This window comes from Carcharodon carcharias, chromosome 13, assembly GCF_017639515.1.
Source record: "Carcharodon carcharias isolate sCarCar2 chromosome 13, sCarCar2.pri, whole genome shotgun sequence".
In the NCBI taxonomy this organism is placed as follows: domain Eukaryota; kingdom Metazoa; phylum Chordata; class Chondrichthyes; order Lamniformes; family Lamnidae; genus Carcharodon; species Carcharodon carcharias.
Genome location: NC_054479.1, coordinates 127,923,910 through 127,951,628, shown reverse-complemented (window position 1 = coordinate 127,951,628; position 27,719 = coordinate 127,923,910). Strand labels below are relative to the sequence as shown.

General features: G+C 43.5%; 1 protein-coding gene across 4 annotated transcripts; it reads right to left on the bottom strand.

Annotated features, from left to right (window-relative positions):
* tmem209 (transmembrane protein 209) lies at nt 1-24,060 on the bottom strand. 4 transcript variants are annotated; one of them, XM_041202962.1, is made up of 15 exons: nt 24,008-24,060; nt 23,481-23,625; nt 22,798-22,856; nt 21,865-21,996; nt 20,267-20,508; nt 17,706-17,910; nt 15,799-15,977; nt 14,955-15,026; nt 12,582-12,678; nt 11,779-11,904; nt 11,004-11,101; nt 7,552-7,666; nt 6,846-6,943; nt 5,948-6,021; nt 1-3,639 (listed from the first exon to the last, which is right to left on the bottom strand). In XM_041202962.1, the coding sequence occupies exons 1-15, from the start codon at nt 24,009-24,011 to the stop codon at nt 3,585-3,587; spliced, it is 1,701 nt and encodes a 566-aa protein (XP_041058896.1). In that variant the 5' UTR covers nt 24,012-24,060; the 3' UTR covers nt 1-3,584. The 4 variants fall into 4 exon arrangements, 3 of the variants coding, with proteins under 3 accessions (XP_041058896.1, XP_041058897.1, XP_041058898.1); XM_041202963.1 differs by having other exon boundaries at nt 21,865-21,935; nt 23,540-23,625; nt 24,008-24,038; XR_005944859.1 differs by lacking the exon at nt 6,846-6,943 and having other exon boundaries at nt 24,008-24,038.
* Between the last annotated feature and the right edge of the window lie 3,659 nt (nt 24,061-27,719).

The window sequence follows — 27,719 nt, the reverse complement described above, 5'->3', positions numbered from 1 at the left end:
TGAGGATAAAACATTTTTATTCAGTGAGTTGTTTTAATCAGGAATGCGCTGCTCGAGGGTGGCGGAAGTAGATTCAATTGTGGCTTTCAAAAGGGAATTGAATAAGCAGCTGAAGGAACAAAAATTTGCAGGCTTACAGAAAATAATTAGCAGTCAAACTAGCTAAGTTGCTCTTGCAGAGAACTGGCACAGGCTTGACAGGCCAAGCCTCTGCACTGTAACTATTCTGTGATTCTATCCCTACTATTGAACTCCAGTAGGTGAGAGTTTACTAGCCTCAAAGGCACTACTACAACTAGCCGAAAGGGAAAATCGTCCAAATCTCCTGTTCGCAATCATTTCCCAGCACTTTCACAAGAGGATGGGATCGGGATCTGTGTCCAAGTCTGTTGATATTCAAACTCAAGTTCACAAATTAACAGCAGCCACATTGGCTAGTTACAGTATAGGTGTTTCACTTCCCAAGAACTGTACTCCAGCACAGAGTCAACACTTTCGAGAGAAGAATGGAAAACAGAAGAGGAAGAAAACCATTAGCTTGCTGCTATCAATGGGTAACATCACCCTGGGGAATATTTGATCATTGCAATCTATAGTGATGCTCAGCAGCGACTGAATGTAGCAAGTGTTGATTTTTCACACCACTGTAGAATTGGTTTCGGGGGTTAGACATAGAAATGTTTCGCTCTCAAATATTGGACCTATCAAAGGCTAAACAGTATAGAATGGCATCTCAATGGTGTCAAAACATTAAGTAGAGAATTACTGTGTAAGAAGCTGTGCACTTGTGTCCAGTTAATTGAACCTTTCTCTTGTGCCCAATATAGCTAAAGAGCGAGGTCAGAATATCTTGATTGGGAGTGAGCCAGGGATGAAACTGCAATGACAGGAATTGTTCCAAGATCTATTATTACATTTTTAGTTCGAGAGCTGGACTTCCCACACTGCATTTGTCAATAATTGGCCAGAATCCTTGGTCAGACTCCATTTCAATGAGTATTCTGTTTCTGGAATGTTGATGTTCTAAATCCAGCACTGCATACCAAACTGGGCGAGAAATATCCATTCTTCCTCCCCAGCAGCCCTCCAATAGTTTCTCCCATGTCCATTTAATGATGTATTATTGATTGCCAGCAAGCAGTTGTTAGCCAATGTTACTTTGCCTTATGTTTTTACTCTTCTGTCTAGTGCTATTCCCTGCCATATGTAGACATATCCCTTTGCTGTGCGCTGTTTAGGGCTGGCTTGAATCAAATGCTGGATGAAAGGAAACTGCTGAGCACAAAAATGGACAAGGAAACCAAGGGTGTAAATATCTATAAATTATTACAAATCTGTTGGATAGTTACAGGAGAGGTCATGATAGTTCCCAATCAGACTGCAGAATTTCAAACTGAATCTGCAGTGCTCCACAAATCAAAATAGATCCCACACCTCAGTAAACTGTAACCACCGGCATCTCACTTTATAAAAATAGCAGAGGTCTCTTCAAGACAAATGCGTATCAGTATCAAATAAAACATTTTCATGGCCCCAGGCTGAGTTACTTCATAGTTAGATGCACAGAAAAGTTGTGTATAGGGCCCCCTTGGGAACTGCATCGATAAGAGTTTTACACCTGTCTACCACATTCCTCAGCCCCAATCTCAAAAGTGTGCCCCCTTTCACACTAGAGATCTTTTTCCATATTCCACAATGGCCCATTCCACAGCCTCTCCGAATGAGATTATCAAATGCCATTCAATATGCCTGAGAGCATCAACTCCTGCTGATGTAAGTTCCACAGACATCAGTCTCCTTCTAGTACCTTTTTCAAGTGGCCATTCACCCATGGGACTGAGCAGTTACTGTAGTACCCAATACCGTTCATGCTCACTCACCTCCACAATGGGACCCCTGGCCGTAACCACATGCTGCCTGTCCAGCAAAAATTAGCAGAGTCTGGGGAACTGAATGGAGGCAGGGTGTGGGGGGAAGAAACTTCCTGGTCTGTGCAGCTCAGTCATTCAATAAGTTGAGCTATTGAGGGACCCCAGAGCGGAGAGCTACAACAAGGTCACAAGTTCCTTCTCCTGCTCCGCATTTAGTTGGTCCTGCTGGAAAATTGGCTGCGTTTGGCCTCTGTTGCACTACCCCATGCAGTCAAATATCCCAACATACACACCTGAAGAAATGGTCAGAGGTGAGGTACTGGAGGGCTTCTGGTATTTGGGGAAGTGGAGCTCAGGATGGAGAGGAGGGAAGGGTACAAGATGCTTTATTTAAATAGAGCAGCTCGCTTTAATGTACCCCTTAACTGACTCTCAAAACTGTCCTAGTTGTCAATAGCTTGGCGTATTAAAATAAAGTTAAAATACATACAAAGCTCTAACTTACAGCAACTGATTAAGATCTTGGATCACAATCAAAACAATACAAAACATATTTGAGTCAGCAGAACTTGCTCAGAATAACATGAAAAAGAAATGGTGCATTTGTCACTGAAGGGTGAGTGATAGTGCTCCAATGTAGCCATGCACAGCAGGGCCCAGTACTTCCTAGGCTGGCTTCAGAGAAAAGCTCTCTCCCTGGGGGTCACAGTTATGTCTGATGGACCACTCCTTACAAAACCAATTTCCTTGAACTGGGGAGGATGAGCTCTGTGCTATCAGCCCAGGCCCAGTGGGAGGCAGACTGAGGCAGCCCATATTAAAATCAATTGAAAGGACCCTCACAATATGGACTGATACCAGAGCTAATTATTTGCCATAATCCATCTCCTTCCCCTACCGAGTGAAAGCCCATCAGCTTTTCATTTTCACCTATTTTTATTCTCAGGCAATTTTTAATGGAGATAGTTGTGTCTTGACAGCCTGTCTAACAGCCCAAATTATTCCTGCAGTACTTTACAACCAGGCTGCTCAGAGTACCTTTAAACTCCAAATAAAAGGCTCATTGACACCACCAATTTAAAAGGGGGCAAAATTAAAGAGATGACCAAGAGAGCACAGCTGTGCGTGCCATTATTCCAGCAATATGAGGCATCAATGAAGTGTCTGTGTCCTCAGAACAGCATCAGAAAAGAAAACACAAATTATGTCACCCTCTCTCACCTTTGGACAATCCCAAAACAGAAATACCACAATGCTGACAGGAATTAATGCTGGTCTTTCACAGCAAATGCAGCAGCATTTTGCTGCCTCACACACAATGCAATGAAGATCGTGAAAAGTGTACACACTTTCATTGGAGAGTATAAAAGAAGTCCTTCTCTTCAAACACTGGGAGATGGAAAAAAGTCTTTGTTTTAAAAAAGAGAAAAATAGGTCTTTCAGTAGTGAAGCAGCTGCACTGCAGCCAGATTCTCAGTGAGCACAGAGTGATGGCAGAGTTACAGAAAAAAAATCACAAGGTCGGCTTCAGAGTTTCTGTTCCAGAGTCCCACATTTCTCAGTCAGCTGGTTGTATGAGAAAGATCAAAGGGAAAAGAATTTGGGGGAAGGGGGCAGGGGGAATGAGCTGAGGGGCTAAAATGTGGAATCTGTTCAGTTTCTGCACGAATCAAATACAAATGTTGTGGAGTTACATTTCCTGGCAATTGTTCCTTATTCTCCAAAAATCCACAGAACATTCACTCCAGACAAGCCCAGATTCACCCTCCTGTAAAAGGAAATAAATAATTAGATTAAATATACACTGTTCATGCAGATTGCATTCTAATATTTATTTCAAAAAGGATAACATATATAATCATTTAAATTTTTAAATGGGGGGGGAGGGGCGGTGTTTTATAAACATGTTTTTCAGTGTTTGACTTCAGGTTACTTATCCCCCCCAGCTGTCTCAGGAACAGTCTTCCCCCTTTGGGTAAGGGCTGGTTTTGCAACACAAGGGTTGCTGGAAAACATTCTAGGGCATCATGTTTCACATCTTATTGAATGGGGGAGCTTGGTACTAATATTTACACACCCCCTGCAAATAAGGGCAGACTACTAGTCATCCCTGAAGTACAAGGACATGCTGCCTGGTCTTCTGTAGGGCCATCAGAAACCTTTGCAGAAAACGTGTTTCATTAGTTTACTATAAACCATGGGAAACACCAATAAATCCATAGAGAAAGCTGATGACATCAGGGATTCCCAAGAGCCACTGACTGACCCTACTTGGATCATTTATACTTTAGGCTGTGGGAATTTATTACTCTACATATTATTACTTTAGCTAAGCTGATACTTCAATGCATTTGCTGATGGTGGGAGCACAAATTGGTCACTGCATCTGAAAAGTACTCATTGGTTGCAAGACAGGACATGAAGAACAGAAATGAATGCCTGTCTTTCTTTCTTACAGTTCTTCCTTGCTGCCAAGTTATACAAAGGGACAAACTTAACTATTTATTTAAACAGAATGACTGACTGAACAGAAGTACTTTATGGAAAGACAGATCCAAACCAATTCAACAGCCACCAGAGCGCCATCTGGTGGCTCATTAGGTAAATGTTCCTCCCAGTGTTGCACAGTGTCCCACACAGACAAGAAAACCCCAAGCTTTATCACTGGTCCATGCTGAATCAGCTGATCTTAGATGGGTGGCTCTGTGGAGCGTTACAAACAGCCTGGCTAGTGAGGGGACACAATCCCAACGGCTAACCAACGATTACCCTCTCACCTCTTCATTCCCCCAATCTGGCAGGTCCATGTGTATTAGTGTCACTGCAGGGCAGTTTAGCTGCAATGCCTCCTTCCATTTGAATATACCATCAACAGGCACTGCTCAGCTCTCAAAGAACAACCACTCAACTGCAGTGCCTGGGAGCGGTACCAAAACCCACAGCAATATGCCTGAGGTACATGGGAACAGAAGGAAGCCATTCAGCCCCTAAAGTCTGTTCTACCATTCTGTTAGATCATAGCTGACCTGTACCTCCAGTCCACTTACCCATCATTAATCCATAACACTCAATATACTTAAAAACCTGCTGATTTCAGTGTTGGAACTTCCAATTGTTCAACATCCACAGTCTTTGGGGGACAGCATTTCAGATATTCCCTACCCTTTCTGTAAAGAAGTACTTCCCGAGTTCCCTCCTGACTGGCTTAGATCTAATGTAAAGATTATGCTCCTTGTTCAGGATTCCCACATCAGAAGAAATAACTTCTCAGTACATATCACACATGATCTTTTCTTCGTTTTAAAAATCTCGACTAGATCACCTGAACCTCCTAAACCATTCAAGGGAAAGCAAGCCAAATTTGTGCAACCTGCCCTTTTATTTACAGTATAATTCTGAATCCTGAACAAAAGGTAAAGAGCCTGTGGAAGGAAGGGGAACAGGAGAGGGGAAGCAGAAAACTGGGGCTAAACCCACACCCCCAACCCGAACAAATAGCTCAGTTACATCGAGGTGCTGAGAAACACGACCATCTTCAAGGGGTTTAAGAAAACCTTCAGTGGGTTAAGTAATAAGGGGCACTGGTGCAGTGCATGTGACCTTCCTATCCAGGCCATCAATATGCTGCATGCAAACACCTCATGCTTTGGACTGGGATGGGTGGGTTGGGGGGTGGGGGGAAAGAGACCAGGAACCCAAAACTTCCCAAAGTGGAACTGCACTGGTTCCAGGATCATCATCACGCACATCTCCCCTGGCATTGTTCACAGGATTGCTGGGAGCTGGTCTTCAGTCCTAGGAGAGAGCTTGGCACAGGGACTGAGGCAGAGGCAGTCAGCTACACATCACTTCCCCCTTTCAGTGGGAGGTCGGAAGTTTTAGTTGGGAAAATCAGGAAGTTTGGAATGGAGATTTCTATTTTTTGATCGATTGCAAGTGATCATCTTTTAGAATGTGATGAGAAAGATAACAAATCAGACCCAAAAACTCCAAATTATCTGTCTTCATTGCTAATGATTACAGGAGAAATCCATCAGCGAAGTGTTTGTTAGGAAAGTCTGAAAATAACCACGTACCCCAGCATTCCCGACTCCTTTGTTTTAATTATGTACAAAAACATCAGGATGGTGTGAAACATGTTACTCCTGTCCTGCAAAATGAAAGAAGATTATTTCAAGTTGGAACACTTAGTTGAATCCCATCTTTCAGATGATACGTTAAATTTAGACTTTGACTGTCCCTTCTGGTGGATGTAAAAAGTTCTTGTGACACTATTTCCAAGAGGAGCTGGGAGCTCTCCCCGATGTCCTGACCAATATTTATCCCCAAATAAAACATAAAATGGATTATTTGATCATTATCACACTGTTTGTGGAACCTTGCTGCATGCAAAAATTTCCTTCTTTACAGAAGTTACAACATTTCAAAAGTGCTTCAGGGGCTGTAAAGTGCTTTGGCATGTCCAGAGGTCACAAAGTGCTACTTAAACACAAGTCTTTCTGTCTAATCTTTGGTAACAGCAGTTTCATTCCTCTAACAATCTGAGGTTTCACCATGGAGGTTTGAGGCTCAGGAGTAGCATGCTGCCTGAGTTACGAAGGTTGTGCAACACACTTGAGTACATAATCCAGGCTGACACTTCTGTGTAACATTGAGGGACCTCTGTTAACAAGAGGCCCAGTCTGTCTGTGTGGCACCAAGAATAGCAGCAATTCCTCCTGGTGTCCAAGTCAACATTAACCAGTCATTCACTAGATTGCTACTTGTGGAATCCTACAGTGCATACGCTGACTGCCACATTTCCCTAGAGTAAAAAACAATTCATTGGTTTTGAAGTGACTGAGGAGATACAGGATGGGATGGTCACCATATAAATGCAAGTTATTGTTTCATTCATTGCATCACCTAGACAGGGTTCAAAAGAAGAAAAGAAATAATAAAATTAAGTCAGAAGGAGACTTTTCCTTTGGGTACCTTTGGCAAGTTATATGTCTGCCCGTGGTAGATGAGCTGGTAGTGTGGGGGATTGATGTTGCTTTGGTGTATACAGAACAAATGCTCATTCGTGGTGTCTGCAAACAGAATTAGGAACCAGAGAAAAATTAGCCAAAACTGAATAGCTAGCCAAATCTTTAACAACACAAGCTAAAGTACAGTGGGAAACTATCGTTAATCACTAACTACGCACAGGTTCAGGTGGGCTCAATTGCACCCCCGAGACTAAAGCCCATTGTAGGGTCTAAGCACATGATCCAGGCTGACACCTCACTGCAGTACTGAGGGAGCGCTGCACTGTAAGATGGAGGTGCCATCTTTCGCATCTGACTTTGAATCAAAATCTTTTCTTACATTCAGTTGTTAAAAGATCCTTTTGCACTAAATCAAAACAGTTTTCCTGATGTCATGGCCTAAGTTCCTCCCTCAAAACAAAAACTGACTCACCATTCAACCCAGTGCTACTTGTGGGATCAAACTGTGTGCAAAAATTGCTGCCATTTTTGTCTACATAGCAACAGTTACAACAGCTGCACATTACATAAGCTCGCTGTTACCAAATGGCCTGTTTCTGTGCTGTTCTCTGTCATTCCATGCAATGGTACAGCTGGAAACATCACAATTATTATCCAAAAGTGCAACCTGCAGTGTTGCTGGTATACAGGTGCCAGCTATAGATAAATACCTGGTTTATCTGGAGTTTGAATGAAATGTTGGGAGGTGAATGTTTTCCCATCAGGGTACTTGGGGTGTGGAGGCAGCCTGGAGTCAAGATATGTGCAGAACATATGCATTATAATCTGAAATAAAGAAATCAGAGAATGTATGAGAGGGTTGCACCATTTTCCCTATGCGGCGCAGAATACTACCGCGAGTTAGGAGTACAGAATATGTTGATAAAATTGTCACGAACGTGTAATTGTGATATTATAAATTTTGTAAAGAGCTAATCTTCCTTTATAAATGGACACAAGAATCCTTAAGGATTACTGCCAAAGGTCACCTGACCTTTTCCACTGCAATGTGGTCAAGCTCCCAGAAAGCTCCAAGCGGACTGCAAGTAGACATATCCGGACACGTGAAGACATTTGAAATTTAATTCACATTTCCACCAGTGGAAACAGAAAATCTTTGTGGCTTCTGTGGAGGACTGAATAGCTCTTCCTTACCTCCTCAAACCCAGGATAATGGTAAGTATTGAAGTTAATGGCTGAGACTTTTAAAAGGTTAATTACCTCAGCTAAAAAGACAATGGATGGGACTATGCCCCCAGACTAACCCAATACCTGATATGGAAGCATCACTCAACAGTCTGGGGTGGCAGCCAATATAAGTTTTGGAGCTACATAAAGTCTGGCTGCGAACAGCCATTTTGTGCACAGCCATCTTGAACATCATGAGAGTGACACCTTGAAACAGAAACCGCTTCTCAACAGGGAGACACTGAGGAAGGATTCCAGAAGCAGCTATCGGGTTGCTGTACTAAATCAGGCTGTCAAGAGTACGATAAAAGTGAAAACAGGAACCTCCACTCACTCCCAGGACCTATTCCTGTTCTGCTTGGTGAGTCTAGCTGCAAACGCATACTCCAACTCTTCAGCTACAGAAGCCATCACAGCTGCTAAACCAAACCTCAAGTTTCAACTTCACTTCCAAAAGGAGGAAATAAAAAATTCAAACAACGAGCCTGTAATGATATCTCAAGAAGACGGATTTGAAATCTCAACTTTAAGTATCTTTATTTCTTTTGTCTGCATTTTAGCTAATAACTATCACTTTTAACTTTCCGCAGTGCTTTTTGTAATAAACTAACCTTTATCTCGTTTAAGACTAAAGTTTGTCTGCTGTTATTTTTAATTTGAACTACTCAAATTAAAAGGGGGCTATACACATACACATGAATTCTTAGCTCGCTTTAAGAAAATATCTTTTAAATGGTTGTGACACAGTAAAGCTGACACTGTGGACTGCATGAGTTCCCCTCCAATAGCGTGGGTTTATCCAACAAGGAGAGGCGACACAGACACCAGGAAGGTCTTGGATTTTCAGTCGGGTCTGTACGGTGAGAGTCGACCTGAGGAAATCAGTCAGGGTTGCAGCTGCCTGCTTCCCAGCAACCCAACTGGAAACGCTTGTTAACAAAATTACACAATCCAGAAGATAATCATTTGGCACATCACACTGGTGCCCACTCATCGGAAGAGCTGTCTGAGTTTGCCACACTCGCCCAGCTCTTTCCCGATGGCCCTGCAAATTATTCAAGTATTTATCCAATTCCCTTTTGAAAGTTACCATTGAATCTGCTTCCTGATCAAAGCAACTCGCTGAGTAAATTCCCTCCACCCCAATCTCCCCTCTGATTCTTCTCCCAATTATCCTGAATTTGTGCCCTCTGGTCATCCATCCTGTCAGGCGAAACAGTTTCTTTTCCCATCAAAATCCCTAATGATTTTGACACCTCTGTTAAATCTCTCCTTTGACTGTCTTGGCTTGAAGGAGAACAACCCCAGTTTCTCTCATTCCCATTATGATTCTAATACATCTGTGCCTAGGGCTCCAACAGATATCTACATCCTTCCAGCAGAATTCAATGAACAGTGAATTGGAGCAGGAATATTGGCTGATACTTCCTCCCCCAAACTCACCACCCTTAGCCCTGGTCTTAAGTGCCGACTGTAAAGCAGTTACTTGCCCCAGTTCAAGTCAATTAACAATATAAAGCCGTACAATTCTAGTTAAATAAAGTGAGATTGAAAGCAAATAAAGAAATAATTAATGAGACTCAAACTCAAACTAAATCGAAAAATCCTGTTCTTCAGTGGAAAAACTTTGTGGACACAACTGGGATTGAACTGGTCACTTTGTTATTGTACTTTTGAGTCGAGGGTACACCAAACTATCCAATGGACTTACAACACTGCCATTTGGCCTTAGCTCAGACATAGCTTTCCCACCTGAGACAGAAGGTTGTGGACTCAATACCCAATCCAAAGGCTTGAACACAGTGCCAGCCAGCACTTCAATATCAGTACTGAGGGAGTGCTACATGGTAGGAAGTGCTACCTTTTGGATCAGATGTTAAATTAAAATCCTTCGCCTTCTTGTATGGATGTAAAAAAATTCCATGGTGCTATGTCAAAAAAACAGCAGGAGAGTTCTCCTGTGGTCCCTCAGCCAACATCACAAAGAAATAATCCAGTCGTTTATTTAATTGCTATTTGTGGGAGCTTGCTGTGTGTAAATTAGCTGCTGCATCTCCCTATGTTACAACAGTGATTACACTTCAAAGTTACTTCATTGGCTGTATAGTGCGTTGGGATGTCGAGGTGGAGAAAAGTACTATAAAAGGGCAAGCTCTTTCTTTAATAACTGGATCTTACATACAATGTACAGCAGCAAAACAGGTCATTAGGTCCAACTGGTCTATGATTGTTTAGAAGCTCAAGTGGAGCATAATACAAAGTACAAGTACACAATCAGTGAGCCTCATTTTTAAAATCATCCACAGAATTACCCTAGTGTCTTTGCAAATTCCTCCAGTTTTACACCCAGTGCCACACCATTTGCTCCTCTGACTCTTCCTTTCACCCTAGAATTCGCAGCAGTCTCCAGACGCCTCAGCCCAATTCACCAAAGCTCTTTCCACAAATTTCTACACTTCTTCACTTCCCTTGCTTCCTTTTTAAACTTTCTCAACGTCCAACTCTAACCTTCGAGGCATCCCTCCTAATCTTTCCCTCCATGGCTGAGTTCTGCATTCCCTATCTCTACTTGTGAAAAACCTTGAGACATTGAAGGCATTACACGAATGCATGATGTTGCTATACTTGTATGTTATCACCTGCACATCCATTGGATGCCTCAGTGAATGGGATGATACACATCAATGAAGCCACCAGTTCAATCACAGTCCCCAACCCCTCCCATCCCTCCAAAACAGTGAGCTTCCTGTCTCAGTCAGAAGCTGAGAGGGTGGGGGGGGGGGAACCTATTAGACAAGGTGTAAACAAGGTGGGTACTCATGCACCCATTTGTTGCCAAGTTCCAGGAATTAATATATACACATAAGGAGACTAAGTGATAAGATGCTAAACATGCCCAAGAAAAGCTTTGCTCGCTTCTTGCTTTGGTACTCACCGCTGAATCTGTGGGAAGGTCAGTATCCCATTTCCTGGACTTGTACTCTCCTCCTCCATTCCATCGGAAGGAGCTCATACAACCACCGTGGGCAAGCTCTGCAACAAACCAAGCCACTTAATGGGAACCCTGAACTTTGTTGCAGATGACTAACAACCAAAGTAGATGGCTGAAGGCTCCTCATTCATTATCAATTCCTTGCCCTCCACAACTAATTTTTCCCAAACATTTGTGCTCAGGATAGGGGTGCTGGTGCTAAGGAAATAATTATTTTCCATTGGTGCACCCAAAGGTAGCATCAAGCATTTCGATGGCAGGTATAACAGCCGGATGCATCATTAAATCTTCTTTTATTCCGTTCAACGTGTCTAAATTCCATCTCTTGTCCCCTTCACCCCAACAACTGCATATTTGTGACATTTCCCACCCCAAACATCTCATTGCTTCTCAGACTCAGATGGTCAGTTTAATGCTGTGGATCCAACACGATAGCAAGGAGCTGTAGAGATCCCAAAACTAATTAATGAGCCCTCATAGTGGAAATGGGGAGAAGAGAGAGTTAAAGTGAACTTTCATCTTATAGGTTTAGCCTACATTCAACACCACACCTCAGCACATTAACCCACTACACCATCTCATCCCCTTAAGACTCAGTCAATGTCGATGGTTCTGACGTGATCCAGTCACCGGGATTTTAGTGTTTAACTTTATGAGCCTGAAATTTCATACTATGTCCACTTGAATTGTGAACAGCAGATTAAATGGAAACACTCACCTTTGATCCTCTCCACCAGGTACTCTTGGTTTGAAGTGATGTCCAAATACTGGACAACTATGTTGAGTGTTGGAATCTGGGGAGCTCGGACTAGAGCAGCTTGCCTTAGGCTGCTGATACTGGTCTCTGAAAAAGCAAAGAGCAACTCTAGTCAACCACTGGAGTTTACTTAGGATACCACACAAATAAATTCTCAAATCCAAAGGTCCTGTATCACTGTTGTAACATCAAGTGTGTCAGAGAGCAGTGAGATACAGCACACACCTGGAAATCCCTACACCGAGTATCAGAGAGCAGTGAGATACAGCACACACCTGGGAATCCCCACACCAAGTGCAAAGAGCAGCAAGACACATTCACACAATTCCAAAGCCCTACAGTTCAACTAGTCATTTTGACTGTTCCACAGGGAATCAGGAAAGTCAATAAGGGGTGGGGGTTTGCTGAACAGGGGCCCTATCAGCCTTCCCTCTTGAGTGCAGACACAAACTCTTTACTCTGCTCTATTCCAAACAGTGATACTATATGCGGGCATTTACACAGTTACACATCTATCACATATTGGGCAAATATGTGGAGTAATCTACTTAGGAAGTTAATGCTCCCTCCCACACACCCCTTCAAAACCCACAGGACATTGAGGACAATCTTAGCACCCACTACGACCATCCTGGTCAGCATCAATAAAATCAGCACAGACTGGGAATTGACCCTGGGATCTTCTTGACTGGTGTGGTTCAACTACTTGCTGCTTAAAGATGGCAAGCCATGGGTGTTGCTAAGTCCTTATACAATATACATACCTCCCACTTGCAGCTCCGGACACCCTAGTCTCCTTAGCTGTGTGTTCACACTGTCAATCTCTTTGACCAAACGATTCAAAATGGTCTCGTTGATCCACTACATTCAGATAAGATACAAGAGGGCACAATCTTAAGAGTCTGAACCAAGTCAGTTACAAGTGAATCCAGTAAATATTTCTGCACAACATTAATCAAATGTGGAATGACCTGCCCCAGAAAGCCACTGGTGCAGTGTTTAAAAAGGAGACACATTTAGGAAATATACAAGATATGGAGAAAAATCATGGAACTGGTATGAAAGGATAAAAGCAGTCAATGGCAACAAAATGGCAGAGCAAACCCTCCGTTATCAAGTGCACTTCCCATATTCAATGACACAAAATAATTTTCATCACCAGGAACTACTTTTAATTCTTCACTGAGTGCAGGGCTCAGGGAAGGAGGACTCCTTGTGAATTCACTGTTTATATCCAGGTCTGCAACAGTAACTAGAAACTATGTACTTCTAATAACTTACTGCATGTGTTGATAGAAGTAGACAGAAGTTAAATATTAGGACGTTAATAAGGAAAGACAGTGAATTAGGGTAAATGCACCACAACTCTGTTGCCTTCTGGATGAAATCATTGACGCCATTGTTCCATAGGAGCAGAAATCAGAACAGTATTAAAACATTGGGGGACAGAGGACAGGGATCGTCATGCAGAGGGGGAATACCGAATCAGGTCATGAGTTATTTCTTGTATCCTGCGCAGGTGTTCTAGGGGGGGATTGTAGAAGAGCCTGATTACACTTTCTTCTGCTTTTGTTCTTTTCCAGGCCGTTGCTTCCTCTGCCCTACAATCTGTTCTCCACATCAGGAATGCTGCCAGCTCACAAGCATTGGGAAGCTGCCCAAGTCTTGACATTCTAATTTCCCTATCAGCACTCAAAACAGCAGAAACAGGAAGAGGAACCTTTAACCAAGGTTGGTGGGGAGTGGTTGAGATTTTGTGTCCACCCACCCCACCCCCCCACCACCACCCCGGATGAGGCACAATTTCTAAAACTTCATTCGTGGGATGTGGGCGATGCTGACTCAGCCAGCATTTGTTTCCTATCCCTAATTACCCTCGAGAAGGTGGTGGTGAGCTGCCTTCTTGAACCGTTGCAGTCCGTGTGATGTAGGTACACTCACAATGCTGTTAGGGAGGGAGTTCCAGGATTTTGACCCAGCAACAGTGAAGGAACAGCAATATATTTCCAAGCCAGAATGGTGAGTGGCTTGGAGGGGAACTTACTAGATGGTGGTGCTCCCATGCTGCCCTTGTCCTTCTAGATGGTAGTGTTCATGGGTTTGGAAGGTGCTGTCTAAGGAGGCTTGGTGAGTTTCCATAGTGCATCTTGGAGATGGTACACATTGATGCCACTGTGGGTTGGTGGTGGAGGAGTGAATGTTTGTGGATGGGGTGCCAATCAAGCAGGTTGCTTTGTCCTGGATGGTGTCAAGTTTCCTGAGTGTTGTTGGAGCTGTCCGCATCCAGGCAAATGGGAAGTATTCCATCACACTCCTGACTTATGCTTTGTAGATGGTGGATGGGCTTTGGGGAGTCAGGAGGTGAGTTACTCGCCACAGAATGTGGCCTGCTCTTGTAGCCACAGTATTTATATAACTAGTACAGTTCAGTTTCCAGTATATACTGTATATCGTATACATTGTAGATCCAGTTACAGTTACCACCAACACCATCTGTGCTCATCATAGGTGTTGCCTATATTGAGTAAATGGCATTAACCATTGGCCATCACTGCCAGCCCCAGAGGCAATCACAAAGATGCCACTGTAACTTAGATAGGTTGCCAGCTATTTCAGGTAAAGTACTGACCAATTTCAAAGGCTCTGTTGATTTCAGGCAAAGCTAGTTCTTCAACTGGTTTCAATCAGTTGTTTACACCTGGTTAAACTGAAATTGTGATGTGAATTCTGGGCTCAATAGTAGCCTGAGAGGCTATTGCTAAGGAGATTTTCTGTACTTTATAAATATAAACAGAAGTTGATTACTTTGCTTCTTTGGTTTTACCATCATGTATAGCAACAAATCTCATTTACACCCACTATAGGTGGTGGGGACTATATTAGACTACAGGTTGCACTTGCTCAGACCCCTACCCAAGCTCATTATGTCATTGTTGAACTAGGCTTCTTTAAGTGCAGCTTGGTGCTGTGCTGGGAGCATGGTGGAGTTGGTGTGGTGGACAGGATGAATTGTGCCAAACTAGATTAAGGATCTTGTCACTTAAAACTTAATGGGATTGCTGCTGAGGCCTAACAAGAACAGCAAGCTCCCAACGAGTGAACCACGGAATAGCAGGGTGCTGTGAATGGTTACTTACATTCCTCAGGTTGGCTGTCCAGGAATCGAGAAGGTCCAACTGCTGTCGACTCATATTCAGCCTGATCCATACCTGCAAAGCATGAAGGGCAACTTTCGAATCTTGGTCAATCCCTCCTCATACTGATTTCCTACCCTCTCATCTTGTCCCCGACAGCTCCCCGCTAGGTGACAATTCCAAAGCCTTCTCCAGTCTTTTTCAGGGAGCTTGGGGGAGACAGTATCATTATGGTCAAGCCCCATCTGCATGAGGGGTCCAGACACCCTCACTCTCCCGCAAAGGTTGCTGGGTGGAAATCAGGAGTACAAGGATTGCCCAGCTGCCTATGTAACCTGGGACGCGGACCTCAATTGTTGCCCACCTCCTGCCCCTTTGCGCTGGTCAGGGCTCCAATGTGGGGTCTCTGTATGGTTCAGCAATTCGCTGTCTTAACCGGCTGAGTGGTGAGCTAGAAAACCCCACAATTAGTATAGTACTTCATTCAGTACCCTTCCATTTCACTTTCTATTTTCTTCTCTAACCCTCTCCCCATTAATTACTAAACAAGACTGAGATTGATAGATTTTTGTTAGGCAAGGGTACCAAGGAATATGGAGCTAAAGCAGGTAAATGGAGTTGAGGCACAGATTAACCACAATTTAATACATTGCAGTAAGGGTCCAAAGGGTTGAATGGCCTCCTCCTGCTCCACCATCTACCAAATGAGTCACTGGAAGAGTTGTACATTCACAATTTACATATATGGAACTGATTAATAAAAGAAAATGAATGGGAACAATGCCTTTAAATGAATCTTGATACAGAGGGCGGTGGGGTTAGGACTCATGTGGAAATTATAACACACCTCTTCGGCGAGCAGTTTGGAGCCCAGATCAGTGTCATCCTTGTGGGCCGAGGGGGCCTGGGAACGGCTGGCGAGTTGGTACTGGAACTTGCGCAGTGACTGCGCGTAGTCTCCTGTGGTACGGCTATAGTTCCAAAAGGAAGTAGGACTGTTGCTGCTGGATGTACATTCGGGGCTTCCTGTGTGTACACACATCGAGTAAAGGCAAAGCATTCAGCAATTAAAACAGAGACAGAAACTTTATCATCCAATCTCAAAAATCTTCAATCACTGATCCTTTAGAGTTGAGGTCCAGCTTCACTTTCTCAGTCTAGACACTGTATTCATTCTTAAAACATTACAGCCTTAAATGTATAGATGTATTCAATCTGATTAAAGTTCAGAGTGCCTCTTCGCTTCCAATTTGAATGTATGAAACAAGTCTTTGCCCCTTCTTTGCTGGATGGTTGGGGATTGCGGGGGGCAGTGGGGGGATTGGAGGAAAGCTTTCATCATGCAAGTGACTATTCATCATTATTTACACAAGAGCACTTCGATAAGTTATTCAACCACAGCAAAGCTAAGCTTGAAGCCACTCTCAGTCAAATGATAGACACTTCCAGCAGATACCTCAATTCCACTCACCCAATCCCAAACTTAGAACTGCTGAGGCCAACTAAAAGGCATCACTGTTATCCTGGCAGAGGGGCTAATAGCACAGACTTAGACAGACAGCTGCTCACAACTTAATTGAGTTCATCCATCAGGGAAATGATCAAATGAGCTTTTGGCAGAAAGTCTGTTTAACAAATGATCATTCTGAATAGCTGTTCATAAAAGTAGTTCATCCTACCCATCTTCCATCCCACACCTCAATACCAGAAAACAGCTTTTCAATTTGCAATAGAGAGTGAGATTTTCTCAAATTAAAGTTGTCCACTCCCCTTAGCTTTCCCCTTCCTTTTGAAGGTCTGTGTCATGTTTTGGCTTCACTCAAACCAAATCTTCCTCCCGTATATATGTGTGAACTTGGACATTGACTTAACAATAGTCCCAACTGTTTGGGAAAGAGCAAAGAAAATCAGTTCTGGCCAAGCCCAACCCTGTTCACAGGATCATACAGCACAAAGAGGCCATCTGGCCCATTGTGTCTGCGCCGTTTTGTTGAAAGAGTTATAATCCCACTCCCCCTACTCTTTCCCCTTAGCCTTCCAAATTAAATTGTTCTTGCTCACCCAATGCCCATGTATACACATCGTAGGAGGGGTCACTAGATGGCTATCGGGTAAGAAAATCTCTCTTTGGCCTCCCATCCAAATTCCAGAGACATCAACAATTGCAATCCTCCTCCAACTAACCTGGTGAACTCAGTACAGTAAGTCTTCGCTTAACGTTACAGTTGCATTCCTGAGAAGTGCAACTTTAAATGAAACAGATTTAAATGATATCAGATTTTCCCATTATAACCAATGTAAAAGTTGGTGAGATTCCGTAGAAGATTTCTCAAAAAAAGTTAAAACATTATACCCTATTAGTTGAAATGCTTTACATTGCTAAATTCCTATATTCATAAATGAAATAACTTATAAAATAAATTTTAAAATATAAATCTGTTGAGTCATTCTACTTACCTCCAGCTTGCCAACCCTCCCTCTCGGCAGTGACCAGTGTCAGGGAGCAGGAGATGCTGCTCCAAAATGGATCTGATTGGGTCACGTGACTTTGTGTCAGACCCGGCATGAAACATAGTTTAAACAAAAGGCAAATGAGGGCCCTAATTAATCCTATTTCCCAATATTAAAGCAGAACAATTTAAAATAGAGACTTACCATACATAAGAGGCCCTGTATCTGGTTCCTTCCCTGTGCCATATAGTTCAGATTATATCACAGTATAGAAGCTGATGAACAGCTCAAACCTTAACTAACCCAGCTGACTGCGGCCATGCTTCTCCTCTTCAGAGCGAAGGAAGTTCTCCAGAGATTTCATATCGGTCACGCACTCATCTCGTGTGAGGGGCGCATTGTACACGGAAGGGGCAGATCGGTAACGAGCTCTCAGGCTGGAGCACTCTGTGGTCCCAACGTTGTTACTGTACAAACACGAATTCTGAACAGGACTGAAGGGGGAGCCCTGCAGGAAATAGGAAAGATTAAGTCTCCGCAGATACTGCCAGACCAGCTGAGTTTTTCCAGGTATTTTTGTTTTTGTTTTGGATTTCCAGCATCCACAGTTTTTTGCTTTTAACTTAAGATTAAGTCCCGATTGTCTCTGGCCTCCAACTTAGCAAGGTTCCCCCTTTCCCAGGTCTGTCACAACCTTTGTTTCAAACACACCATCCTACGCACCCTTCCTCCCACTCAGTGTCAAAAACAAAGCTCATCACTACTCGAACATTCTTTCCTACGGCTTCAAAGCCGAGGAACACTCTACTTCCCCGCAACAATCAAGCTTTTAAAATCTAAACTTGGAGTCACCTAAACACATCTCTACTTACCTCCATTCAAATTTGGTTCACCTCACTCCAGCCTTGAGCACATAATGTATGGTAATATTCCCAGTGCAGAATGGAGGAAATGCTGCACTGGAGTTGCTGCTTTTGCAGATACAAAGTTAAATTGAGTCCATGTGTGCCCTCTCAACTGGAAAAAGATCCCAATCCCCTACTGGATGATGAGAAATATTTATCCCTCAACCAACGCCCAAAACAGATCATCCAGTCATTATCACAGTGCTGTTTTGCAAGCTCACTACTGCCTACTTCATTACCTATATTACAACAGTGATCACTCTTCAAAAGTACTTGGCTGTCTGTAAATGACTTTGGGATGCCCTGTGGTCATGAAAGGCACTATTTAAATGCGAGGCTTTTCCTCCTTGTCACCTGTCATACTCTTCTCAACCTTGGTGACCTGCGCTGAGGGCCTTGGCCCCTCACTTAACACCCTCAGAATATAATTCCCTTTTATTAACATGATGTGCTTAACATAGAACTATAGAAACAATAATCACATGAACATACAGGGCTTGAAAATACAAAGGTGCTGTCTTCAAAAAAAAAAAACACCACACTATCACATTCCTCTGTTGGTTTCTCTGACCAGAAAACTTCAGAGTTTTTTTTGTAATTCTAATTTTTAAAAAATTTCAAGTTTCATATCAGTGCAGCTACCGCAAATTGAAAACAAATATACACTTCTGTGACGGTGAGGCATATAATAATTTAGTCAAGGGGGATATAGAGGGCTAGTGAGTAGAGTGGAATCACATGCAATCAATTCCAAAGCTGTTGCTACATTTCAACTTGAAGCAGATCTGAAACGTAAAGGGGTTTGGATGGGAGTGATTAAAGGGAGAAGGGTCTGACCTGACACTTCCACAGTTATAACAAAGTTGTGCTCCAATGTACGTCAAAGGGTTTTTCCAAATGGTATCATCATCGGCAAATCTGTTATCCTATTCCACTGTCTGCAGACTTTAAACAAGGGCCAATAGATTGTGACCAGGAGCACAGCCCTGGCCACTTCACTAAGCCATGATCCTCACACTGATCAGAACAGTGCAAATACAACATTAGATGAGATCAACCAATTCCTCACAGATCAGGAGTGCAAACTCCTTGGTCTGTGTGGATATAAACTCATGTAGTCATTACAGGCCATTCTGGCTCAGACTGACGCACTTTGAAAATGCAGGGAACCTGGAACCTCTGCAGCAGATGGCAGTGTTATTAATAGAATTGGAATGCCAAGAAAAATGGGAATGGTGGGCAAATGACTAAAGAGAACATATGGCAGCAAAGGTCAGGGTAAAGAGGTTATCATGCTCACCTGCTGCCAGAACACAGCCAGCCTGACCATAATATGAAAGAAAAAACCTCTTACAATCACTTTGGCTACCATCTCCTTTAATTCACTGCAAACCACCAAGGATTTAAAGAGAAACTTCATTTTTATTTTTCAGGTGGGATGCGCTGCTCCCATATCAACTAATGTGGAACTGGGCAGGATTCAGCAGGGTGGTAGAACAGCAAGGCTTGCTCAGTGTCAACCACAACTCAGTGGGCAGCACTCTTGCCTTGGAGTGAGAAGGTTGTGGGGTCAAGTCAGACTCTAGGGCTTGAGCACATAAACCAACGCTGACAATCCAATAGAGTACTGAGGGACTGCTGCACTGTCAAAGGTGCCGTCTTTCAAATGACGTGTTAAACTGAGGTCCCGTCTGATCTCTCAGGTGGTTGTAAAAGATGCCATGGCATTAGTTGAAGAGGAGCAGGGGAGATATCCCCAATATCCTGTTCAATATTTATCCCTTGAGCAATATCACAAAAACAGATTATCATTACATTGGTGATTATGGGAGCTTGCTATGCACAATTTGGTTGCTGTGCTTCCTCACAGTTACAATCCGGTAACAGTGATTTAAGAGATACCAGTTAAGGTTTAATACTGCTGCCAATGGTTAGATTTTAAATCTCCATCCCAAATACCGTATTGAAGCTGCTGCCAGGAGAGTACATCACAGAAGATGGGAAGGATCCGCTCCCCGGCGGAGAAGGCGTCTGCATGGTTGGACTAAATCCCGTCATACAGCTGGGGCTGAACTTGGGGCAGGAGCCAAGCGGGCGTTGAGGGCTGTAGGACAGGACACTCTGTCCCTGTGCAATGCCTGGTGAGGAGCTCTTGGGGGTGGATGTGGTGGCTGGCTTCTGCTGCGGAGTGGTCAGTATCGCTGAGGAGAGAAGAGCTCTGACAGATTAATTACTTGAGCATCAGACCTGGCTAGCCTCCCATCTTCAACTCTCCATAAACTTGAGTTAATCCAAAACTCTGCCACTAATGTCCTAATTCACACCTAGTCCCGCCCACCCATCACCCTGCGGTCGATGACCTACACTGGCTCCCAGTCTAGCAATGCCTCGATTTTAAAATTCTCATCCTGTTCACAAATCCCTCCAGGGTCTCTCACCTCTCTATAACTTCCTGCAACACGCAAAGATATCTGCAATCCCGGGCCTTTAACACAGTCCTGATTTTAATCGCTCTGTCTACAGCAGCCATGTCTTCAGTTTCCTGGCCCCAAACCCTGGAATTTCCTGCCTACCTCTTTCTGCCTATCCCTTTAGGTTGCTTCTTAAAAGTTACCCCAGTTGTCTTAATATCACTTTATATGGCTTGGTGTCAATAATTATTTTCTAAGAACTCCTATGAGGTGCCTTATTATTTTACCACAATAAAAGTGCAATATAAATGCAAGTAGTTGTTGTCGCACCGTTGAGACTTTTCTCATCTCCATACTTTGAAGAGCGTTGCTCTGGCCCTTCATCTCATTTAATCCAATACTCAAAAGTCTCAACCCGCCCTCGTCCCTGTACCCTCAGTGTGCTGAACTCATTCTTATCTCGTTTTCTTGATCCTTTAACCAATTTAACACTGTGGTGTTTCTTACACTACTCCCACCCAAAATACCCCATCCCAACAATCTTCCTTTCCTCCTTGGTTTCAGTACCTGGAACAGAGATTATAAAAGCAAGACAACATTTTTTTTTAGATTGGTTTAAGACTCCAGTGAGATTGCACTGGGAGTGTTGTGTATACTTTTGGCTAGCTCATTATAGGATGGATACAAAAGAAGAAAACTAAGAGAAGAAAATGCAGTGTAGATTCAATAGGATATTATCAAGGATGAGATATTACAGTTACCAAGAGACTTGAGAAGTGAGGACATTGTTCCAAATGGAGTAATGTTTGAAGACCAAGCTGATAGATGTTTGAGAATATTATTCTTTGGGTATTATTCTCTTCTACTGGGTTAAAGGACAATGGGTTTAAATACACCGCAAAGTTGGGGGAGTGAGGGGGTGCGGAGGTGGAGAGTGAAGATCACTCCCTCTTCCCAGTCCCGAGGTCAGCTTTGCAGGTCTCCACCCCCTGAACATGCAATGATCACTGCAGGACTTCTCACAGATCCCATTTTGGCCAGCTGTCTTATTTTAACAGTGAAACACTTTGGGATTAACGACAGCCGCTGCATAAACACAAGTTTTTTTCTCTCCTCACATCACGCCACTGCTGTGCTCCAACCTACCTGGGTTCATCATTCCCAGTAGGGTTTGTTGCTGTGGGGTCATCGCCAGGTTAGCTGGGACCACGGCACTCCTGAAGTAACACCAGAAATCAAATAGAGCATTCAAGCAAAACAAGATGACAAGCACAAGCTCTGGAACAAAAATAAAGAAATTGCAAAGTTAAAAGATATGCAATGGAAAAGACCAAATTAAATTTAGGCAGTGATTGTGTAGGATTCATGCTGTAGTACTGGCTGCTTAGATATTCACTCTTTCTTAAGCTGAAATACACAGAAGGATTCAAATAGAGCTCATGTTCATTGTGGAGTTGGCTGCTCTCAGCAGTGGCTGCCCTCAGTGGAAAGAATAATCAGAAAGCAGCGTGAAGGATATGGGAGGTATTTCCACTAGGTGAGTCAGTAACCAGAGCCTACCTGTTTATAAGGAGACAGAGATTAGGACAGGGGATGGCTGTACAGAAACAGTGGGGGAAAAATCTTTAAAAGGGAAGTAAACAAACCCTTGAAAAATAAATAGTTAAAGGGTGGGGAATGAGACTGTGTGGATAGACACTATGGACCAAACGGCCTCCTTCTGAACTAAATTCTACAAAATAGAAACAAAAGACACGCAATTGGCCTCAGCACAAAGATGAGGCTGAAAGTGAGAACAAGAATGGACCAGCAACCAACTGGGGCACTGGAAAGTTCTGTGGGATGTTCCAAGCATCCCAGCAAGGTGGCAGTGATAACAGTCTGCAACACGCAGGCAACACCCCCATCTGATTGTCCTAGTCACCTGCTGTGACCTCTTTTTCCCCCCATAGTGTCATCCCAGAGCAGCCACCCTCACAATTAACCTGTGGGAGATGACACAATCACCAGATAGGGTAGAGGTACTCACCGATATACCACAGGGGCGACACAATCACCAGATAGGGTAGAGGTACTCACCGATATACCACAGGGGCCAGTAGCTGATGTTGTAGAATTTGCTCAGCAATTTGCCTGTCCTGCAGAATAAGATTTTTTTTTAAAATGATAAACATACACACCTTCACATGAAAATAAAGAAAAAAATTATACAATCAACTACAAATCAAATGCCTGAACTCAAGACATGAACATAGCAAAATATCCCAAGGCACTTCACAGGAGGATTAACAAGCAATATTTCACACTGAGCCACACAAGGGAATACTAGGGCAGTTGACCAAAAGCTTGACCCAAACATGTAGGTTTTAAGGAGTGTTGTAAAGGGATGGGGAGTGGTAGTGAGACAGAGAAGTATAAGGTGAGAATTCCAGAGCTTTGGGATTAGTAGAGGCTCAGCCCCCACTGGTGGAGCAATTAAAATCAGAAATGCAGAAGAGGTCAGAATTAGAAATTTGCAGATATATTGCTAAAACATATTTAGTCACTGTTGTCTGTGGGAGCTTGCTGTGCAAAAATTGGTTGCCGTGTTTCCCACATTACAACAGTGCTGGCAGTTCAAAAGTATTTCAGTGCAAAGTGCTTTGGGCCATCCTATGGTCAAGAAAGGCACCACAGAAATGTAAGTTCCATCTTTCTAACATAAGGTATACAATTTTATTCTACAACAGAAACAAAATAGAAATCAAAGAAAAACTACTGACATTTCCATATAGACCATCCCAGCAAGTCCTACATTGAGCAAGCCCCAGACCAGCATCACCTTCCTGGCTTGCACCTCCTTCCTCATCTGTATGGTGCGGTCGATGAGGGCAGTGCCAGCTACCCCATTTCCCACTGGGTTCATTTCTGTGGGCACAAAGTAATAGTTTAACAGTCATTGATTTTCAATAATTTTCAATAAAGGATAAACTGGAGAAGTGAAGACTTCCATAACGTGGACATGCAACATAAAGGCACGTGTGTGTGTGTGTGTGTGTGTGTGTGTGTGGTAACTGTGCCGAGGACAGGACTCCAGTCCCTGAGCACCTGATAGCCCACTGCCCCAAGCATCTCTCTCCACCCTGCAGACCCCTCCCTTCCCTTCCCCATCTCTCTCTCCTCCCCCTCCCTCTCTCCTCCCCCTCCCTCCCTTCTCTCCCCTCTCTCCCCTCCCTCCCTTCTCTCTCTCCTCCCCCTCCCTTTTCTCTCTCTCTCCCCTCCCCTCCACTCCCTCTCCCCTCTCACTCACTCATTGACCGTTTTTCTCCTACTCGCTCTACCGCGCCGGAAAAAGAATGACATATTTCCGCTCAAAAACGTCAAACCTGACGTCAGCCAAAACCTTTTGAACAGGCACGGGAAATTTAGCACGTGACCAACAGGACACGCCCACTGCCCTTAGGACGCGCCCACTTCCCGCGGGATACGCCCCCTGACCCACAGGACACGCCCACGGCTCACGGGACACGCCCACGACTCTCAGGACACGCCCCCTGCCGACAGAACAAGCCCCCTGAGTCACTGGACACAACCCCTGATCCTGGGTCAATCCCCCTACACTGGAAAAACTCAGCAGGTCTGACAGCGTCTGCGGAGAGGGATACAGTTAATGTTTCGAGTCTGAATGACCCTTCAACAGAACTAAGGAAAATAGAAAAGAAGTGAAATATAAGCTGGTTTAAGGGGGGTGGGGGTGGGACAAGTAGAGCTGGATAGAAGGCCAGTGATAGGTGGAGATTGCCAAAAGATGTCATAGACACAAGGACAAAGAGGTGTTGATGGTGGTGATATTATCTAAGAAATGTGCTAATGGAGACAAAGGGTCTTCCAACCTTAATGTCCCTATTAGCACATTCCTCAGATAATATCACCACCATCAAAACCTCTTTGTCCTTTTGTCTATGACATCTTTTGGCAATCTCCACCTATCACTGGCCCTCTATCCAGCTCTACCTGTCCCAACCTCCCCCCACTTTAAACTAACATACATTTCACCTCTTTTCTATTTTTCCTTAGTTCTGATGAAGAGTCATTCAGACTCGAAACATTAACTGTATCCCTCTCCGCAGATGCTGTCAAACCTACTGAGTTTTTCCAGGTATTTTTGTTTTTGACACACATGAAGAAGCTGGGCTGAAAGCACCCACTTCATTATTAGGTGATTATTTAAACTCCAGCGCATGTGGTAAATGTTTTAGAAAATACTATTTTGATTGCCAATTTATTTTTTCCCAGTGGGAAGGTGAAACAAAATACTGGATCTTAAGCTATAGACAAAACATCCCTTATTGGCAAATTGGTAAAATAAGAAGTGTTCAGGCACTTATAAAGGATAGTTAATAGAAAAAATGCAATTATAAAGCACCTTTCATGTTCTCAGGACATCCCATAGTTCCAGAAAACAACATCTACTCACCAATAACTTGTTAATCAGCCTTCAGTCTAATGCCCAGGCACTGATAAGAATATAAAAAATAGGACCAGTTGCATACCCTTGAGCCTGCTCCGTCATTCAATATGATGGATGGCTGATCTTGGGCTTCAATTCCACTTTACTCTCTGCTCTCCATATCCCTCAATTTCCTGAGAGGCCAAGAATCTATCTCAGCCTTAAATATGGCACATCCAAAACCCTCTGAGGTACAGAATTCCAATGATACACAACCTTCTGCGTGAAGTTAGTTCTCAGTCCTAAATGATTGGCCCCTTATCCTGGGACTGTGCCTCTGTGTTTTGGAATCCCCAGTCATGGAAACAACTTCTCAGTATCTAAAAATAAAAACAAAAAAACTGCGGATGCTGGAAATCCAAAACAAAAACAGAATTACCTGGAAAAACTCAGCAGGTCTGGCAGCATCGGCGGAGAAGAAAAGAGTTGACGTTTCAAGTCCTCATGACCCTTCGACAGAACTTGCGTTCGAGTCCAAGAAAGAGTTGAAATATAAGCTGGTTTAAGGTGTGTGTGTGGGTGGCGGAGAGATAGAGAGACAAAGAGGTGGAGGGGGGGTGGTGTGGTTGTAGGGACAAACAAGCAGTGATACTGAAAGCAGTATCTACCCTGTCAATCCCCTTCATAATCTTGAATGCTTCAATGAGATCGCCTCTCATTCCTCTAAACTCCAGAGAATATAGACCTAATTTACTCAGCCTCTCATCATAGGACAAGCCTCTCATAGCAGGAGCCAATCTAGTGAAACTTTGCTGCACCGCCTCCAATGCAATAATAAGTCATTAATATAAATGATAAATAGCTGAGGCCCCAGCGCTGATCCTTGTGTCACTCCACTAGTCACAGTCTGCCAACTTGAAAATGCCCCATTTATCCCTACTCACTGTTTCCTGTCATTTAACCAATCCTCTGTCCATGCTAATGTATCATCCCCAATTCAATGAGCCCTGGGGCAGAATTTTTGCCCTTGTTGGGAAGGCTCGGCAGGGGTGGGTGGGGCCAGTCGGGAAGCCGACCGCCGTCTGCGATTTGGGCTGCACTGTGATTTCACACTGGCGGGCCAATTAAGGCCCATCCAGCTTGAAATGTGAGCTTCAGGCAATCAGTGCTGCCTGTGCAGGGGTGGGGGAGGACAATGAGCAGGACAAGCGTGAACTTTGCGCATGCATGCGAGTGCATACTCGAAAATCTTCCTGAGGCACAGAGCTGCCTCAGGGAGATGAAGAATTTTCAAAAATCAAAATAAAGATTTGAAAAATGTTATAAAACGTATCCCCTTAAGTGACTCGGTCACATGAGTAGGGATATGTTATAAATGAAATTTATAACATTTTATTTCATTTTTAATTTGACTTTGGAAACCTCATCCCGCCTGCAAAGGCCGCTTGGCCTTTTCGCCTGCCTGCCAACCATAAGATTCGATGGGCAGTGAAAAATTTAAGTTAAATGATACTTTAATGGCTTTAATAGGCCTTTTAATTGTCAGTGGGCGCACTGCCGATTCCCACATGCGCCTGCCGACCGAACTATTGCATGACTGTGCGTTGACGTTGGGACGCTTGCCTGATGTCAACATGCATCATTTCACTCTCAAGTGCGTCAGGCTTGTGCTCGCCCGCTGAGGTGAAAATTCTGCCCCTTATCTTGAGTATTGACCTTTTGTGCGGCACCTTATTGAATGTCTTTGGAAATCCATGTATACTACATCTACTGGCTCCCCTTTATCTACTCTACTAGTTAAATGCTCAAAAAACTCTAATAAATTTGTCAGCCAGGATTTCCCTTTCATAAAACCATGTTCACTTGTTCCAATTATGCTGTTTTGCTAAGTGCATTGTTAAGAGTTCCTTAATAATTGATTCTAGCACTTTCCTGATGACTGATGTTAGGCTAACTGGCCTATAGTTCTCTGGTTTCTCTCTTCCCTCCTTTCTTGAATAGCAGTGTTACATTTTCTAACTTCCGATCTTCCAGAATCCCAGAAATATTGGAAAATCATAGCCAGTGCATCCACTATCTCAACAGTTATCTCTTTTCAAACTTGAGGATGCAGGCCATTAGCTCCTGGGGATTTGTCAGATTTTAGTCCTTTGAGTCTCTCCAGTGCTTTTTCTCAGCTCAGACCACATCACAGCCTTGATACAAGGATGGATGCAAGAACTCAATAACAGAGGACCAATGAGATTAACCACCCTAGGGAGATTTGACCATGTACACCGCCAAGTAGCCCTTAGAAAAATGAGGTTAATGGAGGTTAAGAGATAAACACTCATGTGGCAAGGGTAAAACATGACAACAGAGGAAGGTGACCATGGTTTTCCAGGGTTAACCATAGGAACATGGTGAACATGAGGAAGCCATTCAGCCATTGTGAGTCCGTCCTGCCATTCAGTTCAGTCAAAGATCAGTACCTCAACTCCATTTATCAGCCTTTGCTCCATATTCACTTGATGCATTTACCTAACAAAAATCTATCAATCTCAGCTTGAAAAATTTTAGTTTGCCTAAAACA